The 15,943-nt window shown below is 41.0% G+C and overlaps 1 protein-coding gene across 1 annotated transcript in view; it reads right to left on the minus strand.

Annotated features, from left to right (window-relative positions):
- LOC129247736 (uncharacterized) overlaps positions 1 to 15,373 on the minus strand; it is a 98,680-nt gene extending 83,307 nt beyond the window's left edge. The window contains exon 1 of the mRNA XM_054887013.1: positions 15,330 to 15,373. Coding sequence (XP_054742988.1) covers positions 15,330 to 15,373 — 44 coding nt within the window. The remainder of the gene's footprint in view (positions 1 to 15,329) is intronic.
- Positions 15,374 to 15,943: the final 570 nt, after the last annotated feature.

Raw genomic sequence — 15,943 nt, forward strand, 5'->3', positions numbered from 1 at the left:
AGAGCCTTCGCAGGCAGACAACTAGAGCAGGCAAGTCCAAGCCAGCCGCTTGCCAGGACATGATAATGCAGTGAGGGTAGCGAACATACGGCGCGAGATGAGGACGGAAATAAAACTGGAACACAGCAGTTTGAAAGCAAATATTAAAAACTAAAAAAAAATTAAAAATAAAAAATAAAAAGAAATAAAAATAAATAAACCAAAAGTAGGTTAAAAAATAAATTAAAAAAATGGGAACTGAATAAATTAAGTTAAATGATTTTGCGTAAATCACTTTTTGTGCCGCGCGCCTCAGACGCTCATTAGCTGGAATGCGAAAATTTATAATTCACAGCAGCGCTTTAACAATTAAAGCATATTTTGTGCTGAAAAATAGTATTTTTTGCCAAAAATAGGTTGTTTTTTTACCCACACGAAAACTCCTTCAAGATTCCGCAGTCAACTGCCAAAAAATGCCACAATCAAAGAGATTTTTAACTATTGCCTATCATCCTTTTCATTAGCCACTTTAGCTTAGCAATAAAGCCAACTATTTTTCAGAGATTCAGAAAACAACAAAGCAATTGTAGCGGGGCACAACATTGAAGGTGGCAGAGTAGACAAAAGCTTAATAATGGCATCGTGACATGGCAGTAAAAATCAGAGAAATAAAAATGGAACGATGCCACAAACAGACAATGAAAGAATTGAAGAAAAAAAGAAATCTCGCAGCCATAAAAAAACCAAGGCATCTTGCAATACGAGGGCAAATACGGCACAAACGGGCACATACATACACATATATATGTAGCGCCCACAACCACTGAGACACTGAGCAAAATTTGCAGGCGCTTGCAGGAAAACGAATTTAGAACTGAGTATTTGAGGTCAGAGTAAATTTCGCAGGAAACCTAGAAACTCGAAGAAAAATAAAAAAACCAAAATTGATTTCATTGCATACTGAAAATTTAGAAATCTGATTTATCAACGAAATCTAAATGTGATTCCATAAACTTCTCGATATACGATTCCATACGCAAATTCGAATTTATTTTTGCAAATATTATAATTTTTTCTTCTTTTCATTCGATCTTGAAACAAATTCTGAATGCGACTTGAATTTCATAACGAAATCTGAAGGCCGTTTCATAGCGATTCCGGAATTCTATTAGATAAAGATTTTTGAAAGAATTCGATTTTTTAACGAAGTCTGAAAGCGATTTTGTGAAGATTTCGAAAATCAAGTTTTGATTGATTTTTATCTGATGGATTTGCATATCATTTTATAAGTTTCAGAACTCGACTTCATAATAAAATATGCAAATTATGCCTTCACGAACCCAAACACGACCTCAAATTCTGAATACGGTTTCATATTGAATGCTGAAAAGTCTGAATGTTGATTTTGGAACTCAACTTCTTCACGCGATCTGAGAAGAACTCGATTTTGTTAAGACTTTAGATCTTCATTTAATAGTAAACAAATCTGAACATGATTCTGAAGAAATGAGAATTTCAGCTATTAGTCCATAGATGTCGCTAGGAGTATTTTAAACCTTCCCAAATGTTTTCTTTTTTCGTCTGTCATCTGTCAACAATATTCAGTTCATTGTTTGTTACGTTTCATAAAACAATGCATTTTTGTCGCTCTTAAAAATGTCGACTTTCGTGCCTTCAAACTGCGATTTGTGGACATCGTTGATTTTCTGTTATCAATTAAAGAAAAACGCTTCTCAAGCTCATCAAATACTTATAGAAGCTTATGGTGGACATGCTCTAAGTAAAGCACAGTGCTTCAGGTGGTTTGAAAAATTCCAAAGTGGTGATTTTAGCGTGGAAAACGAGGACCGTGGCCGGTCACCGAAAAAGTTTGAGGACGCCAAATTGCAAGCATTGTTGGATGAAGATGATGGTCAAACGCAAGAAATGATGGCAGAGCAGGTGGCAGTGACCAAAAAAACCATTTCAAAACGTTTGAAAGACATGGCCATGATTTTAGAGGGCGGAAGATGGGTGCCGCATAAACTGACTTGATGACAATGCACCGCCACATCGAACAGGAGCGACCCGGGAATTGGTGGAGACGTACGACTGGGAACCGCTGGTGCATGCGGCTTACTCACCGAACTTGGCGCCTTCCGATTATCATTTGTTTGCATCGATGGGCCACGCGCTTTCCGAGCAGCGCTTCAATTCTCACAAAGAAGCCAAAAAATGGCTCGTTGATTGGTTTGCGGCCAAAGACGGCCAGTTTTTTTTGGCGCGGCATCCACAAATTGCCTGAAAGATGGGAAAAATGTGTCGCTAGCGATGGCTATTATTTTGAAGACTAAATTTGTAATCATTTTTTGTTAATAAACGCTTGAAATTGAAAAAATTCTCATTTCATAGGTAGATACCGTACAGATGACACCCTTACGAATCCAAATTCGATCGCCAAGCGAATTCTGCATGCCGCTTTATTTTGCTGTTGAGGTTCCATATCTTAAGCAACGTCTGAAAGGTAAATCTGGAGCTACATTTCGTAGTGAGCAAATCTGAACAAATTTGATTTCCTAGGTTTCTAATTTCGATTGCAACATAATAGGACTATGAATAAGTTCGTGCGGTTTTACAACAGATGGCGTAACTTGATTATTATTCCATCGATCCACATTTCCAAACATTCATTGGAGAGCTACTGTCGTAAGGCACAAACGTCAGTATAAGTTTTTTATTTGAAGCGTAAACAACAATATTTTTACCACACTTGAAAATGTCGAATTTCGTGCCAAATAATGTGTTTTTGCGGGGAATTCTTCTTCATTATTTTAATATGAAGAAAAAAGCAACCGAAAGTCATCGTATCTTGGTGGAAGTTTATGGTGAGCATGCTCTAGCTGAGCGAACGTGCCAGAAGTGGTTTGCACGCTTTAAAAGTGGTGATTTTGGCTTGGAAGACGAAGAACGCGAGGGTGCGCCGCCAAAGTTCATGGATACCGAATTGGAGGAATTGCTCGATCAAGATCCGGCTCAAACGCAAGAAGAGGTTGCAAAAACTTTGGGAGTTGATCAATCAACCATTTCCAAACGTTTAAAAGCCATGGGAATGATCCGAAAGGTAGGCCATTGGGTGCCGTATGAATTGAAGCCAAGAGACGTTGAACGCCGTTTTATGGCATGCGAACAACTGCTTCAACGGCACAAAAGAAAGGGTTTTTTGCATCGAATTGTGACTGGCGATGAAAAGTGGGTCCATTACGACAATCCAAAACGTCGGGCAACGTATGGATACCCTGGCCATGCTTCAACATCGACGTCGGCGCAGAATATTCATGGCCTGAAGGTTATGCTGTGTATCTGGTGGGACCAGCTGGGTGTTGTGTATTATGAGCTACTGAAACCGAATGAAACGATTACGGGGGATGTCTACCGACGACAATTGATGCGTTTGAGCCGAGCACTGCGAGAAAAACGGCCGCAATACGCCGATAGACACGACAAAGTTATTTTGCAACATGACAATGCTCGGCCACATGTTGCACAAGTGGTCAAAACATACTTAGAAACGCTCAAATGGGATGTCCTACCCCACCCGCCGTATAGTCCAGACCTTGCGCCATCCGATTACTATCTCTTCCGATCGATGCAACATGGCCTGGCTGACCAGCACTTCCGTAATTACGATGAAGTCAAAAAATGGATCGATTCGTGGATTGCGGCAAAACCGACCGAATTTTTCACAAAGGGAATCCGTGAATTGCCAGAAAGATGGGAAAAAGTAGTAGCAAGCGATGGACAATACTATGAATATTAAATTTGTAACCATTTTACGTCAATAAAGTTTCAAATTTCGAAAAAAAAACCGCACGAACTTATTCATAGTCCTATTAGATCCAAAACTTTACCCTCATAGGAACGTTGCAGGTAAGAAAAATTATTGATGCGAATATTGTGTTTCTAGAATTTGGAAATTTCATGACATAAGGAAGTTAAGAATACAAATACATAACGATTCTGAAACCCGATTTTATAAAGTCTAAAAAAAAATAGGAACTCATTTTTTAAGTATTGTTTCATAACGCATGCAGGCATATGATTCCTTTAGAAGCTGTCTAAATGAGGGCGAGGACGCCACTGTACTGCTTGGTCCAGATGTAGTTTCACCTCTTTAGGTGGGTAGTTTTATAATGAGTTGGAAGATCTCAGTACCGTAGATATCAACAGTTACTAAAATTTTTGAAAAGCTCATACTGGTGCTAGGAGATATAAAAACAAGTGCCTCACGCGTCATCACAATGCACTTACCATTCTGGACAATCGCTACAACCCTACCTAACCTAACCTACATAAGAAGGTGTTGTGATTCCAAAACGATTTCAGAACTCATTTTCATTATTCCTTCTGAAAAAATAAAGCATTTCAAACTCCCAACAATTTCTGAAATAAAACCCAACAATCAAAGGGTTTCCTCATTTCCTGGACGCATATTAAATATACTCCTCGCAGCGAAGGGGTCGGTTTCCTAAGTGATATCGACGATAGTTCCGCTTTGAACACTGCCGAGCACCACCAAATCGCTGATGCGCTGGCTCCGGAAAAAGGCAAAGCCTAGCCGCTTGGCTTTCCAAGTCTCGTTCCCATCAACTACCAGCTCAGCAAAGTCGGCGCTATACAAATGTTATCAGTCGCAGGCACTTTCCTAAAGAATGCCCAGCTAAACTTAGGATGATGCAAATGTTTGTTAAAAAAATTTCAGTTAACCTTGAACTTGGTAAGACCTATACTACCGAAGGGAAGTGTGCTACAAACTTGTATTCTGATTGAAGTCGTTATGCTGATTATCCCATCGAATGATTGTTAGTGAAGCGAGCTTCTAGGCACTGTCTTCTTTTATCAGCTCTATTAGCATGCTTATTACTTTCTCTTCCATAACTTCAAAGAAGTAAAATTTGCCTTGGAGACTTCTGCTAAAGAAATTGATAGAAGTCGTATGCCGCAAGAACCGACGAGTGAAGTGGATGGTATCGCAGTGGAATGCTGTACTTGCCTAAAAACCCATACAGATAATGCAGGATAAGAAATTAATTGACTTGCAGCGGTCACAGTAGACAAATGGGTTGCTGGTTGCTGCCCGACGGCTGAAAATGGCAAACATCCGAGTGTATTTCTGTGATGGAAAATCTCCTTGTATAAAACCATTTCCCGTGTGGAATCGCCTTAAAATTGTAGGCCCCTCCATTTATGTAACAACATGATGGCGCACACCAGAGGTAAAAGAAGAAGCTTGGCAAAACACCCAATAAGAGTCTAAGCGCCAATTATATACCTATATACAGGGTTTGATTAAAAAGTATGAGCCTTCCCGCGAGGAGCGTCTGCCAAGCCATCAACCGAATCGGAAATGATCGTTGGACCTTCTCCTTCCACTAGAAACCGGTCCCAGTTCGCTGGCAAAAAATGCGGCGACCGTTGGAGCAACGTTACTCGATCAAATTTTGCGTAAAGCTAAACAAAACGAGTACCGAAACCATTGGGCTACTCAAGGAGGCTTACGGGGACCAATCTCTGTCCAGTGCCCAGGTAAAACGGTGGCACAAGTCGTTCAAGGAAGGCCGGGAGGACGTCGAAGACGAACAGCGATCTGGAAGGCCTTCGACGATGCAAACAGACAAAGATGGGAACAGGGTTCGTGAATTTTAGAACATTGACATCAGTGAAGAGTTAAATTTAACTTATTACAATGTGCGGGAAATCGTGACCGGAAAACTTGAAATGCGCAAAGTGTGTGCCAAATTGGTTCCAAAGGTTTTGACTGATGAACAAAAGCAATTGCGTGTGAAAAAGACTCGTGAAGTATTGGAAAGTGACGAACAGGATAATACTTTAGACAATTGTATCACAGGAGATGAAACCTGGTGCTTTGAGTACGATCCTGAGGGCAAGAGAGAGAGTGCCGAATTGAACGAGATTCCGGCGGATGTGTTTAAAAAATGTTTCCTGCAGTGGAAGGACCGCTACCAGCGGTGTATTGACGCTCAAGGGTCCTATTTTGAAGAATATTAGCTGTATAGGCCAAAAGGTTTAATAAAACCGCTTAAAAGAAATAAGGCTCATTACTTTTCAATCAAACCCTGTATATATTGATTAACTTAACATTTTTCCAGCACCTTTCGCGAAAATCAATTTTGATGCCAATGAATGTCAAAGCTTCAGTTTCTTCATTTAATAGCCACATCTAATAAGATTAAACTAGAATCTACACGACATTTTCAGATCAGAGTGGATTATCAAATGTGAAAGCAATATCACAAATCCCTTGATAGATTTTTATAACAATCACTCGAAGGCTCAGCATTGCCTCTTGGATTTTTTTTTTTAATTTTTCAAAATTCGTGTGTGAGAAATTCATTCTGAACCCACAATTTTCGCATATTGCGCTTCGTAAGAATTATCTACAGGTACAACGACGCAGCATAAGCTATAAAAAATTTCGCTCAATTATTTTTGCAAACCTTCTACGAGATAGACATTGCAAATCTTCTGTGCAAACTCGCAATACACTCACTAGATTACTTTACGAATTCATAAATAAATATTCGCATTTTGAACACTTTTTGGCAACTTTAGCCTACAGGGCCATACACAAATGTTGTTGGTATAGGTACCATAGCCGGCATAAAAGCCAAATCAAAACAACTTTTGTGCGCCTCAGAAAAAAATCAAATTCGGCACTTCCATTTCTTCGCCTGACTGGGCGGAGATCAAGCTGAGCAGCATGCGCTAGTAGCCGCGGAGATTGCATGCAGCCATACCCACAAAGCAAAAACATACATACACACACATTCCTCTGCCTATTCTTGTATCGCTTTAGCGGGCGTGATAGGCAGAGACGATGGGCTGTTGACGAGGCGTACTGCGTAACTACTAGGCAAACACGGAGAATACGCCACAACACAAACGTTTTAATGATAATAATCACGGACTAAATTACGATGAATCAGCGAACTCCAAATGATATTTCCCACAATATGGCACAAACACGCGTACATACATACATTCATATATTAGAGGCTTCATAAAAAACGCGTAACGTTGTATGAAATATGGCAAACGAGCAGTTGGTGACTTTATGACTATGAAGTTTCATGAAAAAATAACAGAGTGGTTTTAAAAAAATTCAGATTTTATTGTTGGAAGCTCATTCAATCGAATTGTGTGTATGCCTTCAAGTGAAATTGCACAAAGAATTGGAAAACAAGCAAGTAAAAAGCCGCAATTTTTGAGGGGAGTGATGCGTGAGTTTTTATCGTATTCATTTATATAAATATATTATTTGATGGACTTTTTTACGCATATCATTTTGTGGGCTTTCATAGGCATGTTAGAATAATACTAAGCTGTTTTGAATGAAGCGTGAGACGTATTGAAAAAATCATTTTTGTTTCTTGCCATCAATCACTTCTCTAACATGTCCCCAATATATCTATACAGGAGGTGGTGCAAACTCCTAATGGAAGATTTATAATTTTTGCAATCATATTTGATACTTGGAAACTAGACAGCTGCAGTATACACACAGACAAGCAATGGAGTGCGTAAATGTCGAAATAAAGGTTTTCAGCACAAAAATGATTTTTTGTTTATTTAATAAAAAAAGTTATTCAAAAACAAAATTGGATTTTTTTTTTTCTATGTGTATAAAAGAAAAGCAGTCCGCACGTGCTAAGGTTCATCAGATTGGAGGTACCTTTCTTCTACACATAAAGCGTGACTACCGTCAAACTAAATGCATAATTTTTCCCAGCTTTCATTAACACTTCGTCATGGAAAGACAGCCTTGGAAACCAGAGAAGGCATCGACTTCGATTCAATGATTCTCTTCATGCCCCTTGACTGCATGCCATCAAGAGTCGTACTTGAAACGAGATATAGTGTGGTAATGCCAGAGGCTCAATTGAGGTCAAACTCAGAAAATGAGCCCGACAAACACTGTGTTCGCATTTTCAAGGATGGCTCTGGGAGCGAACACAGCTTCGGCTTTGGAGTCTACTTTGAATCCAGCGGGACAAAACTGCACTTCGCTCCTGGAATGCATGCATTTGTGTTTCAAGCGGAGGTGTATGCTTCTCAAGAAATGATTAACTTTATTGTGGAAAACAGATAGAGTAGCAGATCTATATGTGTCTGCAGCGACAGCCAAGCTGTGCCCATGGCCTTAGACTGTAAATCTAGGCTAAACTATGTCGGTAGACATAATAGCCTGATGCTAATTTGGGTCCCGGGACACGTGAGTAACGAGACCTCTGACTCCTTAACTAGGATGAGTTCTGAGGCCCACTACTTTGGCCCGGAGCCTGTCTTGCCACTCCCTTCCGCGGCCATCATAGCCTCGATTATTAAATGGGTTCCTACAACCCACAATCGAGCTTGGCAGGCTGAAAGAGGTTGCAGATGGACTAAACTGATTTTGCCTATCATTTCCGACCGATTATCGCAAATCCTCTTGTCATTAATCAGAAGGGACAGCTGATTGGGCTGATGGCAGGCCACTTTCTGTGGGCATCTCAGACAGTGTACTCTGCCCAGCTTGTGAAGAGGAGAATGCACTTTCTGTGCGTCTGCCCCGCCTTCGTTCGAATCCGGTTTGAGGTCTTTTACAGTGATGTGTTAAGAAGCAACCATCTTGGCTCTTTGGCACAACAAGATGTACTCAGATTTCTTCGGAGGTCGCGTAGATTCAAGAAAAATTAAAAAGAAATACGAGTGCAGTACAATGGACTTAATTGTGTCTGAGTGCTGTACTTGCTAGTTGTCCCGATATTAGAAATCTTGTAATCGAATCTGTCGCAATTCGGGAGGGCGGGGAGAGAATGGTGCCATACCCGAAATGTCACCAGCTCAGGAAAGAATTCCATTTGATATAGACTGGGCATTCTAGATTGAAATACGAAGCAGACTCGTGGAATTAGGAACCGGTGACTTGATCAAGCGTACCAGTGAGATGAAGATTGGTGACCTGGTAGTCAGAATAAGGATCATCTTGATCTTTAACGATATTAATATTGTCAGCCTGAACAACCACACCGTATATTCAGGGTGCTCCAGTATGAAGAAAAAAGCAGAAAATTGGGTATTGCAGTAAACGAGAGTAAAACAAAGTACCTGCTCTCAACATACAAAGACTCCTCGCGTCTGGGACAATTCGTCACTGTTAGCTTCGGTGACTTTGAAGTGATCGAGGACTTTGTTTATCTGCGTACCAGTGTTAACCACGGAAGGAGTCAGTTTAGAGATTGAACGAAGTAAAGCTCTTGCCAATAGGTGTTACTTTGGGCTCGGTAGGCAAAAGAGAAGTAGAGCACACTCGCGGGAAAAGAATAATCACGCAAAAGCTTGGGCGATGACGACAACCGAGCATTGAGAACGTGCGAGAGAAAAATTCTCCGAAAAATCTTTAGTCCTCTCCGCGTAAGCAAAAATTAGTTGCATATCAGATAAGATAGCAAGTTGTATGAGCTATACCGAGATGTGGACGTAGTAAAGCGTGTAAAAATAAAGCGGTTACCCTGGCTTAGTCATGTCACGAGGATGAACGAAAGTGCTCAGGCTCCTTCGGGAGGGAACCCACTGGTGGACAATGGGGGCATAATCTGGCAGCAGTCGATGTCACCAACTGGCACCAGAAAGCAGTCAGTAAGTAAGTATATTTCTGCTTAGGTGGAGCTCCTAGGAACCGTTGGTTGTTTTCAACACGCATGAAGCAATGAGCCCCAAAAAGGTTTGATCCATGCTCTCTATGTATCTAAAGGGCAGAACAAGTCTTAGGGTAGATACATCCATTGCCGGATTTGTACTTAACCAAAGTTGAGTTTGGATGGAGCTTAAGCAGGTAAATGCACCTAGCAGCAAACTCCTTCAAATCTCGCGATGAGCTCAACACTAAATCGGATCAAACGATTACAAACGAATCATGCGACAATATCTTCTATCCTACATATTAATGCTTAACGCAAAGTTGCTTGCGCTTAAAATCGTGGTCAGATCACTAAAATAGCATTGTATTCTTTGATCGGGTAAAAGACTAATCATACGCATTAGTCTTATTATCATTTAATCATCAACATTTTACTTTAAGAAGAAATTAAGAAGGTTTGGTGATGAAGATGGAAGATGTTGTTTTGTGAGAAAAGACGTTCGGTTGATGGACGATACTATTGCGGGATACAACTCATGGAATCAGCATATGATCATAGAGGACCCGATTTGCTTGTCCTGCTTAAAGGAGGCGGATAGCACTGAGCTTTTTCCCTGTGAGTGTCCTGTCTTTGCTAGATCAAGGCTACGAATTTTGGCTTCCGATGTCATGAGAATGATGTCTCTCAAGCTAGAGGATATTTTCAGGCTTTCCAAATAATCTGGAAAATTCTCACAAGACTAGCTATCTGTCCCTATTCTGCCCTGTCTCTTTCTCTCTGTCACTTCTCTCTGTCCTTTCTACCTTGACTACCTACCATTTTACTTTCTAGAGCTTTGAATACAATGAGTTTTTTTAGCCTGAGTGTTTTAGAGTTTACCAATCTCTCGGTGCTTCTTGGCTCGCCTTTTTTCAAATTGGAATTTTTTCAAATTGGAATTACGGAATTATGCTGATACGAAATATGACGGCGGTCGCCGTAGCCAAATGGGTTGGTGCGTGACTACCATTCGCAATTCACAGAGAGAACGTCGGTTCGAATCTCGGTGAAACACCAAAATTAAGAAAACGTTTTTTCTAATAGCGGTCGCCCCTCGGCAGGCAATGGCAAGCCTCCGAGTGTATTTCTGCCATGAAAAAACTACTCATAAAAAAATATCTGCCGTTCGGAGTTGGCTTAAATCTGTAGGTCCCTCCATTTGTGGAACAACATCAAGACGCACACCACAAATAGGAGGAGGAGCTTGGCCAAACACCCCAAAAGGGTGTACGCGCCAATTAACCCTACACACTCCAAGCAGAGTGACAACCAACGCCTCTCTATCTCAACCGACTTGGTCGGCTGTTGGACTCAGCGTAGTAAATAGCATTTGTCAAAAATATAAAAAAAGAGCTCGGCTCGCTCCTCTACAAAAAATAAAATACCACAACTCATAAACATAAAAAAATACTCATGCGATTTCCGCGCACTGAAAGCTTAATTACTCGTAAACCAAGGGAAACCATTTTTAAATCATTCAACACAGGGAATTGTTCCCAAAAGGAAGTAAAAGCCATTTTCCGATTAAACAGGCAAACAAATAAAAATAGTTAACACCACCAACAGACTTATTAGCAAAAGCAATTGCAACTGTTGGCGATTTCGATGTGAAGCGTAAACAAACTGAGCTATAAAATATAACTTTAAACAAAACAAAACCGAAAGAGGATAAACAAAATAGTTATAAAATGTTGCGAACACAAGCGGTAATATTTAGTAGCGCTCAGGTTGGCTGTGTGAGTATGTGTGTGTTCCGGTCTATAAGAACAGCTCGGCGAGCATGCAGCGGAAGGCTCGGCGAGGCCAACAAAAAAAATAAAAAATAAAACGTAGTGCAAAGTGATGCAAAACACTAAAAGTCAGTCAAACGTGTAAGCCGATAACACAAAAAATGCAGGGCTGCCGTTAAAAGGTGAACAACGTTAAAGTTGTGCAGGTGTGTGTCCAGCGACCGCCCCCACGTAAGTAAGTACGGGTTGACTGTGATGCGTGAGTACTTGCATGAATAAAAAAGCAGCAGTAAATGTTTAAAACGTAAATGTGGAATGGAACAAAAAAGTAAGAAACAAAATAAAAATAGGAAAAAGTAGAAAAACAGTGAAATGAAAACTTGAAATCAGACAAAAAAGCATTTGCGGTTTTGCGGTTCCGTGCGCTGAGCTCAGGGATGCCACTAGTAAATGCGCACAATTGCATGTGTGAAGGTGCATGCATATATATATGTTTACTCCTATACATACACGAAATGTACAGATACCCTGTGGGGTATGTCTCAGGAGCTGATGCGAATGATAATCCAAGAGTTGTTGCCGAAAAACCAATGCACCCACAAAGAGTGACTGTTTGGTGCGGTTTATGGGCCGGCGCCATCATTGGGTCGTATTTTTTCCAAAATGAGGCCGGTCAGGCAGTTACTGTGAATAGTGTTCGCTACCGTGAGATGACAACGAACTTTTTATGGCCCGAATTGGAAGATATGGATGTGAATGAATCTCATTCCGATCACATTGCAAAATGTTGAAATCTAACGATTGATATTCGTTCAGTTCAACAGTTTACAGATTTCACGCTGTTCGAGTTTTTTCCGGCAGGGTAGCCATGCTTTCAGCTTTGTCACTCTGAGCGATCAATGTCGGTTGACGCTGAATTAAACAGCAACAATTGTGTATTTAAAAGCATTTTCCGTCACTTGCCAGTACCACCACATCAATACAGTCAATTGCTCTGTAACCAACCGACAGGACAAATGCTCAACCACAGACTTTTTTTCTGCCTGAATGCGAATGCATACTTTGGGAATTCGGTGGGCACTAATGGCTCGAAGAAATGAAAGAAAAAAATTATAGCAGATTGGCGTTAAAGTGAAGATATATGGTTGGCTGGCTACATTTTCAAATCCCAAATAGAATTACTGAAACTTGGTCTTCATTAACTAAAGAAAAGGACTTCCTTCCTTTATGTTTGCCGCAGCTACTGCAAGTGGATTATTTTCATATATTTCTGTCTATTACGTGATTTTTAAAGCATACGCATAACAACCACCGAATGGCGTATTTATTTCAGTGCATTTGCTGAAGTAACACAAGGAGTCAGCATCTTAAGTTTATCTTAATGTTTCTTTATAAATTCTGAGAGATCAGCAACATGTTAATGGTTGACAAAGTCTACGAAATGGTAAGGGTTAGTTAATGAGTATACTTGAGTGGGTATCTCGCTGCGAAAAGTTAGAGATATGTAAATCTAAGCTAGCAAACTTCCGTCATGTGCTGCACCGCCGTCAAAGCAAAGTCTGCGCGAAGGATTAGTAAAAATTTTATTTATTGTTCAATTTTATTCATATTAAGAATACATGTATGCTAGGCACAGGGTGCTTCACCTAACGCTTAGTATTTGAACTATTTTTTTTTTTTTGTTTTGACTTCCCAAGTAACCTTTGTATAGGAAGTACAAAATGTTTAGGAGCTAGAGCCTTAATCGCTGAGGAAAAGTTATAAGAAGTTAAATATTTTATACCTGCACTTCAACCCGCCACCTAGGTTAGGTTAGGTTGGTATGGTTGCCCAGGGAATGGGCACACTTGGACGAAGAAAGATTCGTCCTTTGTGATACCATTATGAAGGGGGTGAGGTGAGAGAGAAAGACCGATGGCATCCAGAAAGAGGGCGGGTAGAAGTGGTGCCTGGATGGTTAGGAGCGTGCGGATTACGAACGATGACTATGTTTGCGTCAACCACTTTATGCTGCTGATAAAATTCATCAGATTTTTTATGTCAGCGCCAGCTATATCAGCAGGCATGGCAAAGAAGTAGGAGCCAAGATGCCTGGATCTTAGCCCCGCCAGAGCAGGGCAGCTCAGGAGAAGGTGCTGAGATGATTCTGTCTCATCTTCCATACATCCAGCGCAAAAAGAACTCGAGGTGATTCCAAGTCTCACAGCATGCATTCCTGGCGCATTGTGTCCTGTGAGAGAACCCACGAGATTAGAGAGCTGATATTTTGTCAGCCTCATCTTTCCAGGAGCAGACCGCAGGTAGTCAGGGGGATCTCAATTCTCTCCCTTCGCGGGGAAATCACCTCACATGTCCCTTGTCTGGCCAGCTCATCCGCTTTACAGTTTCCCGTAATGTCGCTGTGACCAGGAACCCAGATGAGGCTGATGTCAAGGAATTCGGATACAGTCGAAAGCGAGGTCAAGCATTCCTTGACCATTTCCGAATGCACCGTCATAGATCGGCCAGCTCTTATTGCCGCTTCGGAGTAAATATTTACTTTCTTGACTGCTAGTACGCATTTGAGCAGCCAATCAGCTGCCTCCTTGATTACGGCTACCTCTGCCTGGAACACACTGCTGTGGTCCGGTAACCTGAATTTGAGTCTGCTGGGGAGCTCCTCGCAAAATACTCTTCCGCCAACCTTTCCTTCCAACTTCGATTCATCCGTGAACAAGTTCACCAGGCCCTGCCCCCAAGTGTAGCCCTCCGTCCACTCTTCCCTTGACGAAATATAAGTGGAGAAGGTTCCGGTTGGACTAAACGAGGGTGTACACTGATCCCTTGACAAAGGGATGAACTCAAAGTTTCTAAGGATGCTTAAGTGCCCATAACTGACGTTGAGCTCATAGCTCCAGCCTCCTCGGTCTGATTGCGGTACGTGTAGCGACAATTCTGCCTGCGATGTCTACGGGTACCACATTTAACATTGCGTTGAGCGCCAGAGTAGGAGTCGTTCGAAGCGCCCCACTGATTCTAATGAGTGCCGACCTCTGAACTCTCTCCAGCTTCATGGTCAATGTCGTCTTCTCTAGTGAGTTCCACCAGACTATGACTCCATATAACAAGATAGGCTTTACACTAGTATTATATTACGCCCTTGCACCCATACAAGGCGATTGTTACCTTCCTCGCTCTTTCCTCAATATCGGGCTTCCATGTAAGCTTGCTGTCAAGGACTTCACCTTGTCAGGAAGCATCCGAGGAGCGCCCCCTAGTGTGGGAAGTTGAGCTCGGGGTATTTTATGTTTCCTCGTAAATAGGACGAGCTCCGTCTTAAGAGGATCCACCGACAGGCCGCAATCCGTTGCCCATCTAACAAATACGTTCAGATATCCCTGCATCATGTTGTACAGAGTATCCATAAACCATCTAACCTCCTTATTTAAATTTTTCGTATTTTTCTTTTTTTAAGTCACAAATCTAAGTAAAATATTGAATAAAATTTTGTACCTATATTTTAACCACATTTTTCTTCCTTTAATCTTCCTCCTTTAACACTATTTTTAAATTTTTATTTTTGTTTTTTGCTTAAAATCGCGAAACTAAGTAAACTAACGGTGACAGATTTATGATGCCATTGACAAAAAATGCCTGCTCTAAAAATAGAGGAAGTACCATAGAGCTCTCATTTGGAAAAAGTTAAGAAAAACTAAAACAAAATTGCTACGTCCCCATTGAAAAGCCACATATACTTGAATAGCTCCTTAATTGCTCTCCTTTTGCTGTTGAGCACAATTAATTCTTCGCCACAATAGCGCACAACAAAGTACGTATAAACGTATGTGTACAATAAGTGGCAAATAAAAGGAAAAAAATCCAAAAATAAAGCAGAAACAAAGCAAGTAAAAGCGCCACCACTCACCTTATGCCACCCACGTTGAGTATAATCCGATTTTCGCCATCCATGTTGCAAAGCGTAATCTGGCAGCAGCAGCATGCACCTTAAACGGCACACACTACACTATGCACCTTCGCACCACTGCACCACTGCACCTGACTTGCGCCACACAATCGCCTAGCAGCTGCGCGAACGAGCTACATTCAGCTAAATTGCCCTTTTTATTACGTATACGCCAGAGCGGCCACAAAGTGAGAAATCAACACAAAGAACTACAAAACCGAAATAGTGAAAAGCGGAAAACGAAAAGAATGCGAAAAATTAACGAAAGTAAAAGAAACGCAAACACTTTATTTGTGACAAATATTTCCTTCGCACTATTTCACCAATTCACTGTTGACCACTTTAACGCTTTTCCTTTTACCATTGACTTTGACGTTATGCTTGCGCAATTCCGGTCTGCTTGCTGATTTTTTACTTTGCACTAACTACGCCACTATGCTTTTTCTCACATCACACTTTTTCGCATTAACTATTATTGCAGCATAATTTTTCTTGCTTTCCGGAATGATTTATACGAAATTTTTTTCTCTCCTTTTTTTTGCTTTTGTTCGCTTCACTTTGGAAATTATTGCATT

The sequence above is a fragment of the Anastrepha obliqua genome, chromosome 5, assembly GCF_027943255.1.
Source record: "Anastrepha obliqua isolate idAnaObli1 chromosome 5, idAnaObli1_1.0, whole genome shotgun sequence".
In the NCBI taxonomy this organism is placed as follows: domain Eukaryota; kingdom Metazoa; phylum Arthropoda; class Insecta; order Diptera; family Tephritidae; genus Anastrepha; species Anastrepha obliqua.